Below are 23000 nucleotides of genomic sequence, written 5' to 3' on the forward strand. Positions count from 1 at the left end.
TCAGAGAGCAAGGTCATCTGTACTTGTGTGTGTTCCTCCAACCACAGTGCGTGGCTCCTGAGGCAGAGCCCATATCTGACTCATTCCTGGGTCTCCAGTATCACCCGTCTGCAGCTGTATACCGGGGTACCTACAGATTTCCCTCCACGTTGTCGAAAGTGAGATTAAGGAAGCTCAGAGAAGTCAAGTGCCTTCTTCCACCAGGCAGAGCCAAATCCTGGGGGCTCAGGGTCCAGGGAAGGCTAGGGCCTGGGGGGACAAGCAGAGGACCTGAAGAGGTATGTGACAATGCCCAGCGCAGACCCAGCACACAGTCAGGGCTCGGGAAAGGTTACCTGATGTTGCTGGGCACCAAGGTGATGCAAAGAGCCTTGGAGAACCCTGCTTTGCAATGCAGTGGGGTGACCTGGGACAGATCATATCGTGTCTCAGAGCTTCAGTGTCCCCTCAGGCAGAGAAAGGTGACACCTGGTGGGGTCGTTCTGAGGAGTCAGTAGGTAAGAGGCCAGGTGAATCCTGGCACCCAGTGGGTGCCAGAGTGGCTTGCCAGGGGGTGGTCCCCTTTCTCCCCAGAGGTGCCCACATTCGCTTTTGCAACCAAACTCTTTTACTGTTGCTCTTCAGCCATGTCACACGAAGGCTGTGTCCAACTGCAACAGCCCACTTGCTTCAGTGGCCCCCAGTGCCGCCTGGCACAGCTGTAGCGTGTCCACAAGCGCCAATGGCTGGGACGTCTCGATGATGGCAATGGTCTCCCCGAGCTCGGTGCACATGATAGTCTGCTGAGGCTCGGGGGGCGGGGGCGGGGCGGGAGGGGGTGACCCGGGCGGCTGCAGCGTCACTGTCCGTGCTTGGGCATGGACCCGCTGGTGCAGCCGCAGCCCCGCCATGGCGCGGAACCAGCGGCCGCAAGTCCCGCAGTAGTAGGGGCTCTTGTTGTAGAGACCGGTGATGGGGAGGCGGGGCGCGCGGGCAAAGGCGACTGGCCGCAGGTGCAGCCTCCGGTGCTGCTGCAGGTTGGAGCTCTGCGTGAAGCGCTTGCCACAGTCCAGGCACTGGTAGGGTCGCACGCCCGTGTGGGTCAGCTGGTGGCGGCTGAGGTTGGCCAGGGAAGCAAAAGTCTTGCCACAGGAGTGGCACTGGAAGGGCCTCTCGCCTGTGTGCGTCCGCAGGTGGTTGCGCACGTGGACCAGCTTCTTGAAGCCCTTGCCACAGACACCGCAGCGGTGCCGCCGCTCTGGGGGCCCATGGACTGCGCGCCGGTGCCGGGAGAGCCGGGAGGCCGAGGCAAAGGACTTGGAACACTGTGGGCAGGGCAGCTGGGCGGGTGGGGCGGGGGGTGGTGGGGGGGGCGCGGGCTCGGCAGGAGCCGGGGAGGCAGCTGCCGCCACTGCTGCCGCCACCGCTGCCGTGGGGGGTGCCCCGCTCTTGCCGGCATGAGTGCGCCGGTGGTAGAGGAACTTGGTCATGTTGCTGAATGTTTTGCCGCAGCGGCAGCGATGCAGTGGGTTGGCAGTGTGGGCCCGCCGGTGGGCCACCAACGTGAGTTCTGTGCCAAAGCCGCGGCCGCAGTCCACACAGAGGTAGCGGGCTTCGCCGCGGTGCAGCCGCAGGTGCTGCTCTAGGGAGGCTGCTTTCTTGAAGACCTTGGAGCAGGTCGTACACTCGTGTGTGCCACCAACATGGGCCCGCCCGTGAGCCAGCAGCCGGTTCGCCGAGCTGAAGCTGCGCTGGCACTGGCTGCAGTAGAAGGGGTGAGCCGCTGACGCTGAGCCACGCGATGCCCGCCGGTGTCGCCGGCGCGCCCCTGCTGAGGTGCAGTGCTGGGGACAATCCCCACAGCCTGAGGCCTGGCCGGCTGTGGACTTGTCACCTCCCTTAGCATCGTCACCAACCTCTGCTGCTGCCTCTTCCTCGTCCTCTGTCTCATCGTCCTCATCTTCTTCCTCCTCTTCTTCCTCCTCCTCCTCTAGCCCGTTTCGCTCTTCTTTCTCTAGGGAGTCAAAGTGGGTGCCTTGATGCTCCAAGAACTCCTCAGGGGTGGTACAGAGGGTAGAGCACTCGGGACACTCATAGGGCTCCATCTTGACTTCGGGTGGAGCAGGGGGCGGAGGTGGTGGCGTGAGGGGAGGCAGAGGAGGCGGCCCCGGAGGTTTAGCTGCTACAGCAGAAAGATGCTGGGCCTTGCGATGAGCCACCCACAGCTCAGGTGAGGGAAACAGCTCCTGGCAGTCTCCACATTGGTACTGGATCTGGCTTGCAGACTCCCGCAGGTGGGCGTCCTGGTGGGCCAGGAGCTCACTGGGGGAGAGGATGAGCTGGCTGCACTCACCGCACTGGAAAGGCCCATCCTCAGTGCCTGGCACCAGCTCTGGCTCCAGGCCAGCGTCCTGGGTGGTCAGCGCCTCCTCCTCTGTGACAGTGGGCACATGCTGCTCCTGGTGTGAGAGGACTTCTTCCAGGGTGTTGTAGAGGCTGCCACACTCAGAGCACATGAACTGGAAGAAGAGAGACGAGGCAAGGGCCTCCCCAGGTGTCATCTCAGTTACCTCTGCTGCTATCTCCATTTTCTCCCCTAACATTGGTGTTGACATCTCCACTGCCCCTGGTGACATCTGTGTCGGCATTTCGGCCACCTCCGCCACCACCTCTGCCATTGCGCGGAAGGCAGTGCCTGGAGAAAGAAGGGGGGCCTAGTGAGACACGAGGAACTCAAGGGGAGGGGGGATGTCTCAGGAGTTCCCTTGCCCGTCCCCTCACTCACCAGCCTCTATCAATCAGCAAGTCTGGATCCAATGTTTATACCTCAGTCTTCAGTAAACCTGCGACTCTGCTGCTGAACTGCACCCCATGGCGGCCAGGCATCTGCAGGAGAGAGACAGCCCTCCTCATTCTGGTCTCTGATGCCACCCTCCTTAACGAGAGGGCTGGTCACACTCTTTCCAACAACATAACATGTCTTTTGGGGCCTCTTGGCCTTTGCCTGTGCAGTTTCCTCTCTGTGCAATCTCTTCTTTCCAACGACTTGTACACAGAGATGTAGCAAAGTGTTTAAGAGCACAGGCTCTGGAACCAGACTGCCTTTGGCTTGAATCTGAGTTCCAGCACTTACTTCATCTCTCTGATACTGCCGTTTTCTCACCTGTGAAATGGACTAAAGTAGTACCGACTACAAAGTCCCTGGTACTTGATAAAGGTTAGACAGAACCATTACTTGTGATTCTCCGGAAATGTTGTTTTTGGCCCCTAAGTCTTTGATGCTGCTACTCTTTCTGCCAAGAAAGTTCTCTCTTCTTGTCTAGCAAACTCCTAGCCAGCATTTCCTTTTGTGAAGTTTTTTTAAATAACAATATCTACACCCACAGGGTGGTGGCCACTCCCTCCTCGGGGTTCTTATGGTGTCCTGTGCCACCTCCATCACAGCAAATGCCATGAACTTGGGATAGAGTCTCTGTGCTCCTTACTAGACTGAGCTTGCTGGCAGGGCAGGTCTGATTTGTTGTAGGGGCGGCTGTCAACAACAAAACCACTGACCAAGGACAACGATTTTAACTTGAACTTCCCTCTATGTGCCCCATCTCTCCCTCTACAGGTGTGGGCTCAACCCAACTCACGCCCCTTCACACAACAGGGGCTCAGAGTCCCTACAGAAAATGACTGCCCCCCATGCAGGCCTAAGCAGTAATTTTCCAAATATAACCCCCGCCATCTCCATTTCTTCTTCAATTAATTGGTTAGTGCCAGAGGGCAGGTGGAGTTCAGCTTACAGCTCTGTACACAAAAGCTGCTCATGTTAAGCTCCCAGAGGTCTCACCACAATAGGCACTTGAGTAGATTTGGTGAATGAATAATGTTCCTTCCAGGAAGTGTGGCCTGGAGAGTTTAACTGTCCTGGTGCACATTCCACTTTTCCCACTAGACCAGCCCTCCTGTTAGACTGTGAATTCCCACAATAACAAGGCCCAGCCCAGGGCCCTGCTATCAGCTGGTTTGCAATAAATGCTTCTTAAGTAAATGATTCACTAAAAGCCCAAGACCTACACTTTCCAACTCCCTCACTAATTTTTGAGTTGCCTGGGCCCTGGCACGCAAAAGCCATTAAATAATGGAAACAGTCGACCAGGGGCCTGAGAGTTCAACTTTTCACTGTTTACGGCCCCACTCCTAACAGAGAACTCCCCTTCTGTGAGGCCCAGTGCCTGGTGCAAGGCTTACCCAAAGCAGGCACCCAGTAAATGTCTAGAAGATGGCCCGAGAGACCTCAAATTTGGACTTTCCTAGTTTACCTTCCCCAGTTCCCAATCCTGGATTGTGAATTCTTGAGGGGAAGAACGGCTTTCTGTTATACAGTAGATCAATAAAAGTCCTTCCAGGAAAGAGGCCACTAGGGGCCTGGAAGTTCAACTTTCCTGAGACACATCCCTTTTCTCTGACGAGACATCAACTCCTCAGCCTGAGAGTTCCCTGAAAACGGTGGGGGGCCCGCGAGCTCAAGGGTAGGGTCCGGCACCCCTCAGGGGCTCAATCAACGCTCCGGGGCACAGAAGACGGCGCGCTCTCTTTCCACTCCGCGTCGCTCCCGCCCTAGCGCAGGCCCCAAGGCTCCTCGACCCCCGGTGTCCCCCTCGTTCTTCCTCCGCCCTCTCCGTACGCCCAGCGCTCTCTTCCCCGGCCCGCCCCGCGGCGCCCTCACCCGTCTCTCTCGCCTCCTGCAGCCCCCGCCGCTCTTGACACAGACCCTCTGCTCCAGGCGTGCGGGACCCCTCACTATCCACGCCTCCCATTGGGCGGCGCCCTTACCCATGGCGGCCAATCAGAGCCGAAAACGGAGGGCACGCGCTCTTGCGCCTGCGTGTGGACGCTTGGGCGGGGCTCGACGAGTTTCTCCACGCACACAACTGTGCCCTGTGGGCGGGGCTCCGGGCTAGGCGAAGCGCCTGCGCAGTTCTCCCCGCCCGCTCCTCTGTCAAGTCTTGAAAGTTAAGTGGAGAGAAGTGGGTATCACTGGAAAACAAGGAACCATGGAGTGGACTGGGTGGCGGGAGACCATGACAGAACTGTCATTTCATAGCTGAAGAGACTGAGCATCTCCGAGCGCACAGCTTTGGAGTCAAATACACTTGGGGTACTTCCCCTCTCTGGGCCTCACTTTTACTCCTATGTAAAATGGGCTTGAATCACATCCACCTCAAAGGCTGTTGGGGGGATTGGATGAAATCAAACAGGTAAAAGCACTCAGCACAGGGCCTAATACACCGTGGATGCTCACTATAACCCATCTAACGTGGACATAGACAGTCCTTCCCAGTTTGTAAAGTTTCTTTTCCTTCCCTCCCCCTCTTCGGTTGATTTAATGATATTCACTTATTGGGTGCCTACTGTGTGTCCTGCCCAGGACTGGGTTTCAGTAGGTGACAACTGCCATTAGAGAGAGGGGAAGGGACTCTTCCGAGGTCGCTGCTGCAGCCCAAGCAGAGCTAGTGCTGAGCCAGTGACAGGCAGGACCCAGACCTTCCGCCTCCCAAGGGGTGATAATTCCGGGGGTGGGAACCGGTCCGGGGAGGAGCCATGTCTCAAGACACGACCTTGAGTCACCTAAGTAGGGGGCAGGGTGGCCACCATGCCCAGGGCCCTGCCGCGGGTTTCGGGGGGCGATGCTCAGACATGCAGCCTTGAAGCCAACTCTCTTGATAGAGACATGCTCTTGCCAGAGTAAAACTGGTAGGTGCAGGTTAAAGAGGGGGTATCGGGAGTCCCCTTGACCTTGGAGGGCAGAGATTGAAAGGAGTTTGGGGGGGGCATTAGAGTTCCTTGGGGGGGAGTCTGACTAATGCGGGAGTCATGATGGATGTCATCAGGAGGTACACAGTGGAGATGGAGGAGCCTATTGCAATCAGGAAGGAGGTATTGGTTCCTAAGATGAGATGAGGGAGTCCTGACCTTAATCGGGGAAGGAACTTATAGATGGGGGATTTCTGTTCGATGAGAGGGAATTCCAGTTAGGATCATGAGATGGCACAGATGGGAGGTAGGTTACCAACAGAAGTAAGAGGCAGTCTAATGGAGGGGAGTCCAAGTCCCGATCATAGGGGGCCTGGGCGCTCCTAGGAGCTAGCACGGTTGTGATTGAGGTCCTTTGCCATGGGCAACTGGGAGCAGCGGTAATGTGGGCGTCTAGGTCGTGATTAGGAGAGGGTGTAGCCCGTGACATGAGTAGTTTCAAAAGGTGGTGAGGGCAACACGGACGCTGTAGCTTCTGTCACCTGCAAAGCGATCCGGCAAAGCGATCCAGATCCAGCCCAGACGCGGACCCGCTCTCACTCTGCGCAGGCGCAGTACAGGCCAGCAAGACGTTACGGTTGGGGGCGGGCCCCGGGGAGGGGCTTGGACGCCTCGCTCTGCGCTTGCGCCTAAGGGGCGTGGCGGTCGCACCTGCGCGAGTTGGAAGAAGGAGGAGGGGCGAGGTGACGCAGGCGTAATAATAGAGAAGGTGCCAGAAAGATCCAAAACAAGTGGCTGCGGCCGTCGCCCAGGAATCGCGAGACGTCGGAATTCGGTGAGGATTTAGAGAGGCCTACAAGCGACTGATGGCGGGTAGACCGGACCACCTGGGTGCTGGGGAGAGGGCAGTACAGCCCTTATGGGGCGAGGGGGTCGGATTCGGACAGCGCCGCCTGTGTGGAGCGAAGGGCTGCTTTGGTCGGTCCCATTGTAGGGGGCAGAGGGTCAATTTCAGACGGTACCACTTAGGTGGAGCTGTGGGACTGGCTGATCGGACAGGAGCTCTGGACGCAGCCAAGGAATATGTCTGGACGGTACTGCCCAGAGTCAAAGGGCAATTGGCGGGGTGCCCCGCGTTGGGCCCCCAGGCTTGTTAGGACTGAATCACTTGGTCGGGTGGGAGGCTTGTTCGGAACGTACCACCTGGGGAGGGGCATCCGGGCTAGGGCAGCCCAACTGATCCGAGGACGAGCTGGGTCTGGCGTCTGGACCTGTTACTAGGGGATCTCGGGCGATACCATTCTCTTGCGCGAGAAGGGGGAGGCTAAACGGCTGGGGGCGGGGGGTGAGGGTGGCCCTCCCCAACGGGATGCGGAAGGGGAGAAGCACTGGCGGAGGTGAGGTCCGGGTCCCTGCGTCGCTGACCACTGCCCCCTCCCCGCTATGTGGGTTCTAGGCCCTGGTTCTGAGCTTGTTCCGCCCCCCTTCCCCGGGTATGGCGCTGTCCGGGTCGACCCCGGCCCTGAGCTGGGAGGAGGATGAGTGCCTGGACTACTACGGGATGCTGTCGCTTCACCGTGTGTTCGAGGTGGTGGGCGGGCAACTGACCGAGTGCGAGCTGGAGCTGCTAGCCTTCCTGCTGGACGAGGTCCCCGGCGCCGCCGGCGGCCTGGCCCGCGCCCGCAGCGGCCTGGAGCTGCTGCTGGAGCTGGAGCGCCGCGGGCAGTGCGACGAGAGCAACTTGCGGCTGCTGGGACAGCTCCTGCGCGTGCTGTCTCGTCACGACTTGCTGCCGCACCTGGCGCGCAAGCGGCGCCGGCCAGGTATGGTGGAATGAGAGGGTGACAGACTTCCCGTGGGGAGAGGGCCTTGCTTTTGCTGAGCGTTCACGGTGCCTGATATGGAGGGTGCCATATCAGGCGGTAGGTGCCCCACTGCACTTTTTCCTTCTCCCAGGGTATCAATGAGAAACACAAGAGGGAGGAGGCATGGCATTGGGAGGGGTGAGCTTGTGGAATTTGCCCACATCAATAGTGAAGTTTGCGGCCTCTGTTTACGGGGGTGGGGGGGGGGGGCTTATTTCATGCCGGGCACAGCAGTAAGCCCTTTTTCACATGTACTGTTATCTTACATCCTCCCAGTAATCCTAAGAGGAAGTCCTGTCACTGTCCCCACTGTCCAGGGAAGACAGTAAGTTCAGAGAAGCTAAGCAGCTTGCCCACATACAACAGCTGAATCCTGTGTGCCTGGGGAATAAGGAACAGGAGATACAGCTTTATGGAACTGACGAGGTGTTTTTCCCATGAGGCCTACATTTGGAGGGGGGGGGAGTATCAAACTGTAAGACAGATGAACGGTTTACTTTTTTTTTTTTCCCCCGTATATGAAGATGAGTTTATTTGAACGATTTAGTTTTGGATGTGGTTATGGAAAGACTGAAACAGTAATGGAGCAGAGAGAGAAAGTAGGGAGTGGAGTGCTTCAGAGTGAAAAGTTGCCCTCTTAAGAGTCCATAATCAGTCGAGACCTTCTGAGAAGGTGACATTTGAACTGAGGCTATTACTGCCACCCTGGTGCATAGATGTCAGAGGAGCAAATTTCAGGCAGAGGGAAAGAAAAGTTTTCAAGTCCTGAGGTAGGGCTGAGTTTGGCTCAATCAGAGGTCAGCGTGGCAGGAGCAGAGAGGTCCGTGAGAAGCCATGTCACACAGGAGCTTCCAGATAACACAGCTAGAAAGTGGGAGCTGGGATTCAAACCTTGCTGGTTCGTCTCCAGCGTTGATGTCCTTAATCCCTGTAAGGGAAGCGCTCCTATAGAACAGCAATCCTGAGAAGGTGAGGAGCCGCTTGTGTGCATAGGCTTTGAGCTGTTGAGCCCTTGGCTGGGTTACTAGAGGTGCTATGGCTAGTTTAGGGAGGGGTTTTGTGAGCGTCCTTGCCCAGGGTAAGCCCGTGGGATTTGGATAAGTAGATGAAAGGGATTCCTACTGCAGAACTGACAGCATTTTTGGAAAAATACGTCTGGAGGTCAGACTCTGGAAGAGAAGATTTGGGGAGCCTGCAGAGGCCTGCTTGGGGTCCCAGGGAGAGCCAGGGGCAGCTGATGGGTGGAGGCCGGCAGCACTGCAGGAATCCTGACCATAACTCAGCTTACAGAATAACCCTGACAGTTGGAGCTGCTGTAGACGTGGTTTGGGTGGCCTCAGGGGGTGATGAGTTTCTCACCTCGGGAGGCACCGAGCAATTACTGGGCTGGAGGTGTTTTGAGAAGGAGTGGGTATCTGGGCTTTGAGTTCCGGGGAACTCAGGTAACCTGTGGGGCAGGCTTTTGTCTTCAGAGTTCTGGGTAGAGGGTGGGCTTGGGGGGCTGTGGGGGGGAATTAGAGGCTGGGCCTGGGAGAGGTCAGAGGCTTTGAATACTTCTTTCGATTCTTCTCTCCCCCCCAGTGTCGCCAGAACGTTACAGCTATGGCATGTCCAGCTCTTCTTCAAAGAGGACGGAGGGCAGCTGCCGTCGCCGTCGGCAGTCAAGCAGTTCTTCAAATGCTGAGCAGGGTCAGTGGGAGACAGGTGAGCCCAGCCCTGTGGATGTGACAGCAGTGTCCCTTTCTTCCTTCCGCACTCTGACGAACCTACCCCATCCTCACCCATTAAGGAAGGAGCCTGTGGGGTGATTTCTGTCTCATTTTTGCTTTGTGTGTGTGTGTGTGTGTGTATTTACTGCTGCAAAAGCATGTGTCCAGAAGCAACCTATGGAATTGTTTCTTGTGGTTTGATATGTCATTTAAGTGGCATCACATCATGGGTGTCATTCCTCACATGGCTGTCTTTGTTGGACATGCTTCTGAGATTTATTCACGTTGGTTTTCTGACTGGTTTTGTTTAATTGCCGTGGCAATTAATTTATCCACTCTCCTTCCCTGCCTCAAGTTTTTAATCATTGAAATGTATTTTCAACATACAGAGAAGTTGAAAAATTAGTACAGTGAATGTGTTTGCATCTTCCCCCTAGATTCAGTAATCTTAAAATTTTACCAGTTTTGCTTTATGTGTGTGTATATGCAATTCAGGGGTCTTTGTTCAACTCTTTGAAAGTAAATTATAAACATTAGGACACTTTATCCGTAATTTAGCAGGCATTTCCTGAGAATCAGAAGATTGTTACCATTTCAAGACCATTGTCATACCTGAGAAAGGACATAAATACTAATTCTCTGATATGCTAATGGTCCATTTTCAGATCTTCTCAGTATTGTCTGCATTTTCAGGATCCACTCATAGTTGTGTTGTGGATTCAGTTATTAGTCTCCTTAATTTCTTACTATAGTCCCTCCCTCCCCTGCATACCTTTTTCTTTTTTTTCCCCATGACATTGACCAGACCATTTGTTCTGCTCAGTGTCCTGATTGTTTCCAGCTATGTCTGATAATTTCCTGTTGGTATCATTTAGCTTATCCCTCTGTCCCCTGTAGTTTGGGAATTGGGTTTGGAGAGTTAGTTAGATTCAGATTACATGTTTTTGGCTGAAATGCTCCTTGGTTGATGCCCTAGGCTTCACATTGGAGCACATCAGGAGGCCTGGTTTTCCTGTTGTGAGTAAGCAGGTTTGATCATCTGGTTAAGGTGGTGTCTGCGGTATTTGTCCTTGTATAGAGGTGTTTTTCCCTTTGTGGGTAGTAAATAATCTATGGGATGACACTTTGGCACATCCTGTTCCCCAGTAGCATCCCCAGTGGGTTTAGCAGCCATTGGTGATCTCTGCCTGAACCAGTTATTATATTGGTGTTCACAAAATGGTGGTTTACTAATTCTTTTCTATATCTGTTAGCTGGCATTTTCTCAAGAGGAGTTTTGCTTTTGTCTTTCCCTCTACCCCTCCTTTTCTCTGTTCTTATTTAGTGAGGGGTGTCACCGTGGACTCATGTATTCTTATTTATTTACTGTGTTGTAATCAATTGGTTATTCTTCCTGACGTTCAAATTGGCAAGGTCTTTTGTCTTTTTGATGTGTTTCCATCATTCTTTGGGTGCTTCCTGCTTTGTAGGACTGCAAGATGAACTGCAGGATGTCCTGGGTTCACTTGTATTTTCCCTTTCCAGCTCTGAGCAGCCTGCTTTCTCTCAGAGGCAGAGCTATTTGGAGTCCGAGATCTGGGTGCTGAGTATGTGTCTTGTTTCTAGGCTCTTACAGTGAACAGAACTAGAAATTGTGCTTTTAAATAAAAGTTCACTTTAGCATTTTCATTTCAAAATTAACATTATAAGAGGTTTGGGTGTTTTCGTTGTCGTTGTTGTTTGTTTTTTTTTTTGGCTGCGTGGCTTGTGGGGGTGTTAGTTCCCCGACCAGAGATTGAACCTGCGCCCTAAGCAGTGGAATCTCGGGATCCTGACCACTGGACTGCCAGGGAGTTCCCTACAAGGACTTTTTTATCTTACACTGAAAATCTTGGTTCTTGGTAACGTTAAGACATAGACTTATTTGTTTTATTTTTCAAAATAATAAAATAACAAAATTACAATGTCAGCACCACTGCTGACTGTCTGCTGAACAAAACATAAGATATTTTTGTGGTTCTAATTGTTTTCAGAGTATATCCTACTGAGAGCTTACAGTCAGAATGTTCTTCCTAGTTACTTGAAATACTTTTTTTTTCCTGCTGTTTGTTTCTGATTATATACAGTTAGATTTATTTGTTTCTGCTTGTGTTTAGTTTTATGGTTTGTTTCTTTTGTGTCTTGTTAATTTTTTTTGAGTACATTTGTAAAAGTTACATGATTCCAAAGACAAAATAAAGTATGTAAAAAACACGTTCTTAGAAGTATTTCCATTGTTGTCTCTCTCCCTGGCAACCTGTAAAAATATATTCTTGTTTCCCCTCCTTTTTTATATAAAATGTAGCAAACTGTAGATACTAGTTTTTCACTTGCTTTATTTCATTCAGCAGTTTATGGTGGAAATTACTCTGTATACTTTTTGCCAGACATTTACATTGTTTTCAGGTTTACATGGTTATAAACTGTAAACAGGGCTGCAGCTGCTGTGGTCCTGCCTGTTTCCTGGTGTGAATAGTTAGCGTTTCTCTAGGGCACACCTGAGAGTGGGACTGCCAGGGTGTGCTCATCTGTCCTTCTGGATGATGCCAGCTTGTAGTTATTCTCTATCTTATGGCCCAGGAAGCAGAGGGGCTTACCCAGGGTCTCAGCATGGAGTCCAGCCTTGAGCACTTCCTTGAGCACCCACCTTGGTGCTCCACCCATCATCTGGTCCTCAACTTACCCCATCTTTCCTCAGGTTCTCCTCCAACTAAGCGGCAGCGGCGGAGTCGGGGCCGTCCCAGTGGTGGCGCCAGACGGCGGCGGAGAGGGGTTCCAGCCGCCCCCCAGCAGCAGCAGCAGGAGCCCGCCCGGCCCACCTCAGATGGCAAAGTGACCTGTGGTAGGTGTCTGTGTGTGCCCTGGGGAGTGCGTGTGCAGTGCCTGCGGCGGGCTGTAGAGCTGGAGCGTGGGAGAAGCGGGCCCTCGTCTGGGGCGTGACACCCAATGGGTGGCAGTGGCTCCTGCCTCTGTTGAGCACAGTGGAACCATTGTCCTTTTTGTTGCCATCTTGCTTGTTTACAGCCTGCCCATAGTTGAAGGATTGTGTTGTGTGCTGCCTCCTCCAGGAAGCCTTTCCTGACAACCCCCTGCCCTCAATTTCATTTTTTTTTTTGGAGGAGCCAGGCAGGAGCTGAGCAGCTGGGCCTGCAGGCCTCAGAGCAGATGGGAGTTAGATTTTATTCCATGAGTCGAGTGCTTTCCAAGGTTTTTTAGCAGGGGAGTGAAGTGAACTGAAACCAGTTTTTAAAAGAACTCTGATTCCATCTGGAAAGTCAGTTGGTAGTGAGTTGTAATCTGTGAAGTGCTCAGAGCAGTGCTGGACATGTAGCGCATGCTCTGTCAGGTGCAGGTGCAGTAAATCCAACAAAGTGGAAGCAGGGAAATGAGTGGAGAGGCTTCACAGTCCAACAGGGATGGCGCAGAGGTCTGGCCTGGGGTAGTGATTTTGGAGAGGGCAAGAAGGAGGTGAACTTAAGAAAATAAAGAAACATTTTGGATGTAGGGTGACTGGACCTGCAGACAGGTTGGGTTGGGTGCGTTAGGGGACTCTGCTGTGGAGACCCATGCAGACCTTGCCCTTGAGAAATTCTCACTAGTCCTGAGGGGAGGGTGCAGGCATGGGTGGGCGTCTTCTCTCTCACACACTCCCACACACCCCTCTGATACCCCCTCCTTTCCGTTGGGCAAGGCTCGGCTCTCAGGGTATCAGCTAGTGAGAGGCTGAGGCTGGGGGAGGTGGGGGGTGGAATTATGGGCGGGAAGATTGAGGGGGAGGTGGTGGCAGCTCTGCATTCCCCAGGAGACCTTGGCCTGGGGGGCGCTTCCTCTTGCCATCTGCAGAGCCTCCAGCCCACAGAGCACAGGGGCCTGCCTCCTCCCAGCGCCCAGGGGGCCCCCCAGGCCCTGGGCGTCACAGCCACTCCGTGGGTGGGGTGGTAGATGCCTGTGCTGCGTGCTGTCAGGAAGAACAGACCCGTGGAGCTGGCCTGTGTCCTCAGATGGCCCCCACTTGAGGGGGTGGCTGTTTGGTCATGACTCTCCCGGGAGTCAGGCGGTAATTACCAGAGCCACCCACTGGTTGGGTGGCCCAGAGAGTTACTGCCTCCCTAGAGAGTAGGCCAAGCTGAGGCCGGGGAGGGGTCCTGCTGCTGCCGGCTTCAGTCTGTTCTCTGAGGGTGGGGATGTTGTTCACCTGGGTGTGGCTGCCTCTAGGTGTGGGGGATGGGTGAGCAGGTCTGACTGCTGACTCACCAGGCCGGGTGGGGCTGGAGTGAGGCTCTCCCCAGTGGGGCAGAACCCTGAAAACGGAGATGGCGTAGTCCCAGAGGTGCAGGAAGGCCCCTCCAGAGCTGAGTGAGGAAGGGGCCTGCCATTCTTGCCTCCTCCTCACCTGTGACCGCTGCGGGGGTTGACCCCCAGTCAGCAGCCCTCCACTGAGGGTTAGAACCAGACTGAACTCCCGAGGGCCCAGGAGTGTGAGGAAGGGGCTGTGGGGGATCCTGGGCTCAGACACAGGACCTCTGAGTTTCCGCATCCATCTCAGGGCTGTCCACTGCGCTCTGTGCCGAGTGTGCTCCTCACCTGACCTTGAATTCTCCAGATGGCCCTTGAGGTAGGGATGCCGTCCCCCAGTGTGCGGAGTGGCAGGGCTGGGCTCACGCTTGGGTTTGTTCATTTGGTTGTTCCACATGTGTTTTATTGGAGCAGTGACTGTGTTTACACCCCACAGCAGGGACAGAGGCCCCTGCCCTCATGGAGCTTGTGTTCTGGTGGGAGGAGAAAGCTAAGAGAAGGAAGAGAAACTTCAGATGTCACCTGTGAAGAGAAACAAGTGGGGGGTGGGGGTGGGTGGGTGGAGGTAGAGAATGATGGAAAATGCAGTTCTAGATGGATTTTCAAGGTAAGGTGGTCTAGGAAGGCCTCTCAGAAGACGGGAAGAGAGGTAGGAATGTGGATGGCTGAGGACGGGTGTTTCAGATTGAGGGGACAGCAGGAGCCAAGGCCTGTGTGGGGACCTGCCAGTGGTGGTGCTGGGACTGAGAGGAAGCTGCCAGGGCTGGAGCAGAGGGAGTGCGGGAGAGGCTGCCAGGAGGTGAGGGCAGGGCAGGTGACCAGGGGCCCATCTTGCAGAGCCTGTGAGCCACAGGCCAAGCTTTGCATTTTTTTAAATGATGGAAAGCAGTTGGAGGACTTGAATGACAGTCTAAGCTTTGCTTTGTTTCCCCTCAGTGTTTTCTGTGGAGAAGAAATAGAAACAGACAGATGAGCGAACGGAACCCTGGCTCCCCAGCACCTAACCTCTGCAGTTCTCACATCGTGGCTGATCTTATTTCATTAGCCATGTTGTTTTGGGGTCAGTTCCAGGGGTGCTGTTATTTCATTGGTAGATTTTTCACTGTGTATCACTAGAAGATAAGAATTGAGGAGTTCCCTGGGGGTCCAGTGGTTAGGACTTGGCGCTTTCACTGCCATGTCCCGGATTCAGTGCCTGGTCAGGAAACTAAGACCCTGCAACCATGCAGCACAGCCAAAAAAAAAAAAAAAAGAATTCATAGAAAAAAATCACACCAAAAACATTAACAATAATTTCTTACTCTCAAATGTGCTTAAGTTTCTAATTCGTATGAATATTGGTTCTCTTAAGTCTCTCCTAACCTATAGGATTCCCCCACCACCTCTGATTTCTCCCCCACCCCGCCTCGCAATATATTTGTTGAAAGTAGTTGTTCCGTAATGTTTCCCAAAGACTGGATTTTGCTGATTACATTCTGTGGTTGGGTTGACTGAACATGTTCCCCGGTCGTCTGTATTTCCTGAAAATTAGTAGTTGGGCCTGGAGAGGCTTGATCAGATTCTGGTTTGATGCTTTTGTTTTTTTGTTTTCTTATTCTGGCCACGTTTCGCGGCTTGCAGGATCTTAGTTCCCTGACCAGGGATCGAATCCCCACCCTCAGCAGTGAAAGCGCAGGGTCCTAACCACTGGACCGCCAGGGAAGTCCCTTTTGGTTTTTTTTTCAAGCTCACTTCCTAGGTGGTGGTGTGCTCGCCCTTCAGGAAGCTGGCGGAGGCTGCTTATCTTTTGCTGCCCTTGGTGGCAGCTTCTTCTCTCTGCCTCCATCCATTAGTTCAGGGAAGGTTGAAGAACTTTACTTTGACACCATGACACAGGCTGTGCCTTGGGGAAGAGACTGGAGCAGGAGAGGGGGCCGGCTCGGCTGTTGTCTAGAGGAGGTGCTGGTCTGGGGGTGGCGTTGGAGGGCAGGGTCTGTCCCTTAGAGCTTGCTGCCTGCTTCTCTCCGCTGGGCACAGGTCCTGAGTCCCCAGACTTTCCTGTTCGTAACTCCGGGGTGGGAGACCTGAATGAGATTCACCCCTGGCCTCCAGCCGCACCCAGCACAGGGTCTGGCACGCAAGGCTGCTTACCTGGGCCTGTCCCTCATATCGTCCCTGATCCCCCGTAGGAAAGCCCCTCCCATTTCCCTCTGCGGCCCATTCTGCCCCAGAAGAGAGACTGCTGAGGTGTGAGGGGGACAGAAGGTGTTGGGGCCCAGCTGAGCGCAGGAAGCAGGAGCCGCCCTCCTCTCTAGGAAGACACGGCCCCACCCTCCACCCTGGGGGCAGGGAGCATTCCGCTACCATTGGAGTGGGACTGTTGGCAAATGCTTGGTGTTCCTGGCCGGAGGAAACTATTCAGCCACCTTCCGCCTTCCCTGAGTGCTGCCCTGGCTCTGTTCCTGACCACCCTGCTGCTTCTGCAGAGCAGCCAGAGTTGTCACGGTGTTGTGAGGCCACTTCCTTCCTGCTGCACTCAGAGGACTCATTACGTGCCAGGTACTGGCCTCAGCCCTTTACCTGCATCCAGCCATGTAATTCCCACAGTGGCCCCATGAAAACAGGTACTGGGGTGAGGTGGTTTACGGGGGAGACCACCGAGGTACAGAGAGATGTGATTAGCTCGGGAGGCCCCAGACTCCCTGCCCTGGCCTGCCAGGGCGTGGTCAGCCCCGCCCCTCCAGTGGTCGCCTCGTACCCTTTCCCACCATGGTCTGGCCACGCTGGCCCCCAGCCTGTGAGTGCCCCAAGTTCATTTTTTGCCTCTGGACTTTCACACACACTTTCTGTCTCTTCTGGGAAAGTCGCTCTTTCACTGCTTTCCTGTCTCGACCTGCTTGTCCTCCTTCACGTTTCACTTCCAATATCTTTTCCTGGAGAGGTCCTCTCTGATCATTTTTTTTTAATCATTTTGATCTAAATTACAACTCCCTCTCTATAATTTTCTTTCCTGATCCTTGGAGTGTCTTTTAATTATAGACTTCTGTGTATGGTCATATGAGAGGCAGCAAACAGGATAGGAATAGTTAAGAGCTTGGGCTTTGGAGCCAGGCATCTTGGTTGGAATCCCAACCCTGCCATTTCCTGCCGGTGTGACTTGGGCAGGTGACTCATCCTCTGTGCCTTAGTTTCCTCACCTACAGAAAGGGGACGATAGCACTGCCTCATAAGGTTGCAAGCATGATCAAAAAGGCCAATAGATGTGAAATGTGTGAAGGTAGTGCAGTGAGTACTATGTAAGTGTCACCTGTGGTTAAGTTATTTTGGGAGGAATGAGGAGAGATTGTGCCTGATGCCTGTGACTCAGGGCCAGGGATGGAGCCGTGGCTCAGGTAATGCACATCTCTCCTTTTCCCCATTGGAACTTCCCTGTCCGCCCCTTCTGTGTGCCAGCCCCTTTTTTCCAGACCAGAGGGTGGACCATTTCCTCAGCTATAGATGGGATACTGAAAGTGCTATGAGGAGTCAGGGGTTAAGACAGGAATAGCACCTGGGTAGGGCCTGGCCCACACAGAGTGCTCCTTGGCTAGGGCTTACATGTCTTCCAGTCCTACTTGTGGCGGGCGCTCGTGTCTCCCCAGCATTCCTGGCACTTAGTAAATATCTGTCGAATGGAGAATGAATGGGACACATGTGGGTCCCCTCTGATCCTGTCCTCCTTCCACCCCCACCATGCCTGTTGGGCTCTGGGTGAATAGACAGTCTCCACAGGTCTAGTAGTGGTCTGTGCTGAGGAGAAAGGCCATTTAGGAGGGGATTCACCTGGGAGGGGATTCACCTGGGCGGGCTGCAGATCCCATGAGGTGGGCCTTGGTGGGTGATGGGCATTCTGGGCAGAGGAGGTGGACAGATCATTTTGTGAGTAAGGCTTGTACTGGGACCGCTTCCCTTGTGACTGGAGGGCAGGGTATGGGAGGATGTAGCTGGGATTGAAGGAAGAGATGAGGGAGGAGGTTGGCTCAGGGGCCCAGGTGTGAGAGGGCAAGGCCTAGGCAGGGGCTGTGAGGGTAGAGAAGTGAGTGTTGAAATCACAGTTCCTGTTTTGGGTGCCTTCTGCGTCTAGGCCCTGGGTCAAATGTCTCCTGAGTTGCCTAATTTAATCCTCATGACCCCATCGTGCAGCAGGGACCTCTTGTTTGTCTGTTTATGTTTTTCAGATGGGGAAACTGAGGCTCAGAGAGGTGAGGTCACATGCCCAAGGCCCCACAGCTAGAGAGTGGCAGAGCCGGGACTCGCCTCAAGGTCTGTCATTCTCCGCCACAGGCTCTGTGCCTCTGCCACTGAGCAGCCCCGTGTGGCCTTGGACAGGTGCTGCTCCTCCCAGTCCCCCGCTTCCCAGCTCACGCTTGTCGAGGGCCTGGTTAGACGCTCATGGGAGTCAAGCATGTGGGCCCGGAGGTCTTAGCTGATCCTTAAGATGGAGGGAGTCAGGCCTCAGTGTTGTGGGAAGTCCTGGGGGCAAAGGCCGGGCAGGTTTTCCTGGGCCTCGAGCAGAGAGGGTGAGCTTCCTCTCAAGGCAGAAAGAGGAAGCGTTTGGGGTTTGGGGTGGGAGGAGGAAGTGGGTGGTGCTGAGAAGTCGCCTGGGGAAGCAGGGACCTGCCTTCTACTTTCTGCTCTGCGGCTGACACAGTCTTTGAAAGGTGAAAGGAGTCAGGGGCATGACACTTCCCCTCTCAGAGCTTCAGTTACCTCATCTGTTAAATGGGTTGAATGTGGCCCCTGCCCTACAGGGCTGATCTGGCTGAATCTCCAAGGGTAAAGCATTTAGCACATCAGAGCTGCTGGTGGCTGCCATTCTGCAGCACACATTGGTGGACCATCCTCTGAACAGGCTTCCCAGTGGGGACTGTCCCCTGGTTTAGGCAGGAACCTGGGCTCAGAGAGGTGGTGACGTGTCCCAGGTCACGTAGTTAGTGCCTGAAGGCTCCTGGGTTGGAATCAGCTCCACTGACCTGAGGCTGCTCTCTGGGGCATGGGAGGGTCAGTGCCCTCTGTCACGTACTGCCACTGCCTGGCCGTGCGACCTTGGGCAGATCATTTCTCCTTGCCTCCATTTCCTCATCTGTAAGTTGGGGTGATAATAGGACCTGCCTCACAGGGTCGTTTGTGGATTAAATGAGTTCATGTGACTCTACTGCTTGTCATTTTTAGCTTATAGCTGATGCTCAGGACAGCCTGTGTTGTGAATGGAGAGGAAGTTCTGTTAGTAGCCCGATTCACAGGTGGAAATGGAGTAATCCCACAGCGAGGTGATGTCTGAGGTCACATTTACAGGGATAGCCTTGGAAGTCCCATGTCCTATTCCCTGCAGAGCTGCCACCTCATTTGGGTGGATGTAGCCAGGGTTATAAATGACAAACACAACTCAGACTGGTTTAAGCAAGAAGGAACTTGATTATAGCTGAAAATCCAGGTGCTCCAGGCACACATGATGAACCCGGGAGTCTTTTCCTTTCTGTCCTTGGCCTTGTGTAGGTTTCATTCTCTCCCCTCCTGGTGGCAAAATGGCCCCCAGCAGCTCTGGGCTTACAGCCCACCTTCTTGACAGCCTCTGTGGAAAAGAGAGCTCCTCCTTCCAGTCGTGCCATCCCAGTTCCAGCCCTGAGTGCTTGCTTGGTGGGGTGAGAGGCCGAGGGTATGGCTGGCCCCACGTGAATCTGACTGTTTGAGGGCTCAAGAGGGGTAAGGCTGGTTACCTAAAAGCAGGTCCATTCATGCATGCATTGGTTCTTTCACAAATGTGTATTGAGCACCTACTGTGTGCCACGGGGCCGTACACGTGAACAAGATGGACAAAAATCCCTTCCTTCAGGGAGCTCACACTGGGTGGGGACAGGTGATAAGCTTGACAGTAAGGGAATGCTTGGAGCAGGTTAGAAGGTGATAAGTGCCTTGGGAAGAAATGGAGCAAGGAATGAGGAACTGGGAGTTCCAGGGGCCACGGGGTGGTGGTGGTAAATAGGGTGGTCGGGCTAGGCTGACTGGGAGGGTGGCATCTGAGCAAAGACCTGAAGGAAGTGAGGGAGCAAGTCTTGTGGACACTGAGGAGAGGGCATCCCTGGCTGCAGGAGAGGTAGGGCCAGGCGGAACTTGTCTGGCAGTGCGGGGAGCAGCAAGGAGGTGGTGAGGCTGGAGTGGGGCACGTGAGGGGAAGAGCAAGGCCACCAGGTCAGGAGGTAACAGGTCAGACCACAAGAGAGAAGCCGAGTGAGGGTGTCACCCATACTTGGGTGTGGTTGCCAGAAGGGGGAAGGATGTGGGGCTGGTGCCGTGCAGCCCACAGTGAGGGGCAGCGGGAGGAGGCTGGAGGGAGCGAGGGAGGGTGGCGGTCCCCCTCTTCCCCCTGGCCTCCCTGTGCACCGTGTGTCGGCCCCTCCCTGACCAGTCCTTCCTTCTCTGCAGACATCCGGCTCAGGGTGCGAGCAGAGTACTGCGAGCATGGGCCAGCCTTGGAGCAGGGCGTGGCATCCCGGCGGCCCCAGGCGCTGGCGCGGCAGCTGGACGTGTTTGGGCAGGCCACAGCCGTGCTGCGCTCACGGGACCTGGGCTCTGTGGTCTGTGACATCAAGTTCTCAGAGCTCTCTTATCTGGACGCCTTCTGGGGTGACTACCTGAGTGGTGCCCTGCTGCAGGCCCTGCGGGGCGTGTTCCTGACTGAGGCTCTGCGCGAGGCAGTGGGCCGGGAGGCTGTCCGCCTGCTGGTCAGCGTGGACGAGGCGGATTACGAGGCTGGCCGGCGCCGCCTGCTGCTGATGGAGGAGGAGGGGGGGCGACGCTCACCTGAGACCTCCTGATCCTGGATCTGGCAGGACCGACCTGACTTCCTAGCCTCTGGGCCAGCTTCTCCCCTGGAGGATGTCGGCCGCCTCTACCCCTAGAGGACTATCACTCCAGTAGCTCTGAGGACTGCGACAGACAGCCAGGCCCCTTGATAGACTCTCCCACAGGATGTGGGCACTGAGGCCTAAACCACTTCCAGCAGAGTTTCCTTCCCCACCTCCTCCCCACCCCCCACCCCCTTAGGTGTGTTCCCTCAGCCTTAGGAGGCCAGGGGCTCCGGCGCGCAGATCCCGAAGGAAGGGAGGCATAGCCACACACTCACCAAAGGCCCCTTGCACATCGTTTCCCTGACCCTGGGCTGTGTGTGCACACACTGTCCCCTCTGAAGTCTCCCCTGGGCTCCTGCCCTGGCCTGCTCCACTTCCTTGTTTGGCCTAAGGGCTTCTCTCTCAGGATCTCGGATTATACCGCCCCCTAACCCTGAGCTTCAGCCACACCAGTGGGCACTGGAGCTGGGGTGCACCTGGGGCCTGCTCACCTTGCCCACACGTCTTTATAGTCAGTGAGGGCTCTGCCCAGCTTCCACACACAGACTGGCTCTGCACCTTCTGCTCCCTGGAGCTGGATACAGATTTGCACGTACATCTGCACCAAGCGTCCCATGTGTGTTGTAGTGGCATCAGACCAAGTGTGCTGTTTCCCAGGAGGCCAAGACCAGGAACCAACTTCCTTCTCAGAAAGGGAAGGCAAAAGTTTGGGGCTGGTGGGAAAGGCCTTTTACACATGGCACCAATAAAACTGCCCTGGATGGGGCATTGGTGGGCATCAAGGCTGTACTCTTTTCTTTTTTTTTTTTTCTTTTTATAAATTTATTTACTTATTTTTGGCTGCATTGAGTCTTAGTTGATGCACCCGGGCTTTCTCTAGTTGTGGTGAGCAGGGGCTACTCTTTGTTGTGGTGCGCAGGCTTCTCAGTGTGGTGGCTTCGCTTGTTGCAGAGCACGGGTGCGAGGCATGCGGGCTCAGTAGCTGTGGCTTGTGGGCTCTAGAACGCAGGCTCAGTAGTTGTGGCACACGGGCTTCGTTGCTCCGTGGCATGTGGGATTTTTCTGGACCAGCGATTGAACCCGGGTCCCCTACATTGGTAGGTGGATTCTTAAGTACAGTGCTACCAGAGACGTCCCTGTGCTCTTTCTTTGTGGGCCAGAGAAAGGAGTGGATGAGAGCCTGGGCCCAGTACCGATCCCAGAATTCCTGGCCTGGTATCGGGCTGGAGGGGGTCAGGATGCTGGGCCATCACGTGCTGGCTGCTGCCACAGGCTTGCCCTCCTTTTGGCTCCGGTTTCCTCAACTGTCGAAGGAGGAAATACTGCCTTCGAGTCATAAACTCGCTCAACCTCATTCGCACCCGCCTTGCTCCTCTCTGTCTGTGTCCTTGGGAGTGCTGGAATTGTTAACTAGTTCCTTGGGGTGGGCCAGCTAACTGTCTCCGAGGCTGGCAGAGCCTGAGGGTTTGGAAACCAAATGGGTCCGCAGCCCGTGCTCTCTGCCTAGAAACCCTCTCCAGGTGGCTCTCCACCCCTCACACCTGCTGGACAGTGACTTAGCTTACATCTGGGTTTCCGTTGTTCTGAGGCGAAACACTCCTTCCTGCTGCCCTGTGGCTACAGCTGAGGTTGTGGCCTCTTGCTCTTTCCCCACCCCTTGTTTAAGAGCGTAGGAACTCACGTTTCTTACACAATACTGGAGCTTTTCCTTCCTTGGGGAGAAGGGGACCTGGGCTAGGGAGTTGGGAATGGGGTGGGCAGGGATTCCCAACTGTTGGCTTTTCCTGGGGAAAGAATGTGCCTACCCACACCTGGTTACCTGTCCTGGACCCCTGACCTGTGTGGGCATACAGCGATACAGTGGCAAGTGTAGGAGCTGAATCCTGTCCAGGAGTCAAGACCTGGTCCATCTAGTTGCTGTGTGATCCCAGACTGCCTCCGTTTACCTTTTCTGGGAGGGAGGTAAGGTCTGCGGGGCACCTAGATAAGATCTATTTAATTACTTAGACACCCTGCGTTAAGTAGGGATTTTACCCGCATTTGAAGTGACTTGCCTGAGGAGTAGAGAAGCACTGAGATGGAAAACAGCTCCCCCCTTGTGGATGCAGTCAGGTTGGGAGGTAGGTGGGGACTTCCACGTGCTTTCTCCTTTCCTCAGCTAGGGGACTCTCCTTGGCTGGGGTGGGAATAGGCTTTCTTTTCAACGAGCTTTCAAGATGTGGGGCCCACCTCTACTTGGGGCTTCCCCTGCTTGGGGGGTGAGCGCTGCTGCTGTCTTCGCCTCCCTTGAGCTAAATGTTAGCACCCGCCTCTCCCTCAGGCCCTGGGGTGTCTCTCCCCCCCACCCCCGATTTACAAATGGTGGGCCCCGCCCCTTTACTGGATAAAATTCAGGCTCTGGCCCTGCTCCCACCCCCACTCCCACTCCCACCCTGGCTTCAGTTCCTTGCGGAACCCCGCCCCCGGCCTCAGCCCCGCCCCATTCCTTAGGCTAGCCCTCCGAAGGCCCCGCCCCATTCTTTAGT

At 54.8% G+C, this 23000-nt stretch overlaps 2 protein-coding genes across 3 annotated transcripts; one reads left to right on the forward strand and one right to left on the reverse strand.

Annotated features, from left to right (window-relative positions):
- On the reverse strand, positions 1–4768 carry ZNF526 (zinc finger protein 526). The gene is made up of 3 exons (XM_057712063.1): positions 4694–4768; positions 2765–2865; positions 1–2674 (listed from the first exon to the last, which is right to left on the reverse strand). Exon 3 carries the CDS (start codon positions 2655–2657, stop codon positions 630–632), a length of 2028 nt encoding a protein of 675 aa, XP_057568046.1. The 5' UTR covers positions 2658–2674; positions 2765–2865; positions 4694–4768; the 3' UTR covers positions 1–629.
- Positions 4769–5979: 1211 nt separating this feature from the next.
- On the forward strand, positions 5980–21308 carry DEDD2 (death effector domain containing 2). 2 transcript variants are annotated; one of them, XM_057712154.1, is made up of 5 exons: positions 5982–6556; positions 7178–7544; positions 9168–9290; positions 12012–12155; positions 20051–21308. In XM_057712154.1, the coding sequence occupies exons 2-5, from the start codon at positions 7217–7219 to the stop codon at positions 20440–20442; spliced, it is 987 nt and encodes a 328-aa protein (XP_057568137.1). In that variant the 5' UTR covers positions 5982–6556; positions 7178–7216; the 3' UTR covers positions 20443–21308. The 2 variants fall into 2 exon arrangements, with proteins under 2 accessions (XP_057568138.1, XP_057568137.1); XM_057712155.1 differs by having other exon boundaries at positions 5980–7544.
- The last annotated feature ends 1692 nt before the right edge of the window (positions 21309–23000 follow it).

The sequence above is a fragment of the Hippopotamus amphibius genome, chromosome 16 (assembly GCF_030028045.1).
Source record: "Hippopotamus amphibius kiboko isolate mHipAmp2 chromosome 16, mHipAmp2.hap2, whole genome shotgun sequence".
In the NCBI taxonomy this organism is placed as follows: Eukaryota; Metazoa; Chordata; class Mammalia; order Artiodactyla; family Hippopotamidae; genus Hippopotamus; species Hippopotamus amphibius.

Excerpts from the sequence above, each read along its gene's own strand:
- ZNF526 (XM_057712063.1), bottom strand. The coding sequence starts at position 2,657 with ATGGCAGAGGTGGTGGCGGAGGTGGCCGAAATGCCGACACAGATGTCA.
- DEDD2 (XM_057712155.1), top strand. The coding sequence starts at position 7,217 with ATGGCGCTGTCCGGGTCGACCCCGGCCCTGAGCTGGGAGGAGGATGAG. Across the intron at positions 7,545-9,167 it reads GCGCAAGCGGCGCCGGCCAG|TGTCGCCAGAACGTTACAGC; the intron begins GTATGGTGGAAT and ends TCTCCCCCCCAG. Across the intron at positions 9,291-12,011 it reads GCAGGGTCAGTGGGAGACAG|GTTCTCCTCCAACTAAGCGG; the intron begins GTGAGCCCAGCC and ends ATCTTTCCTCAG.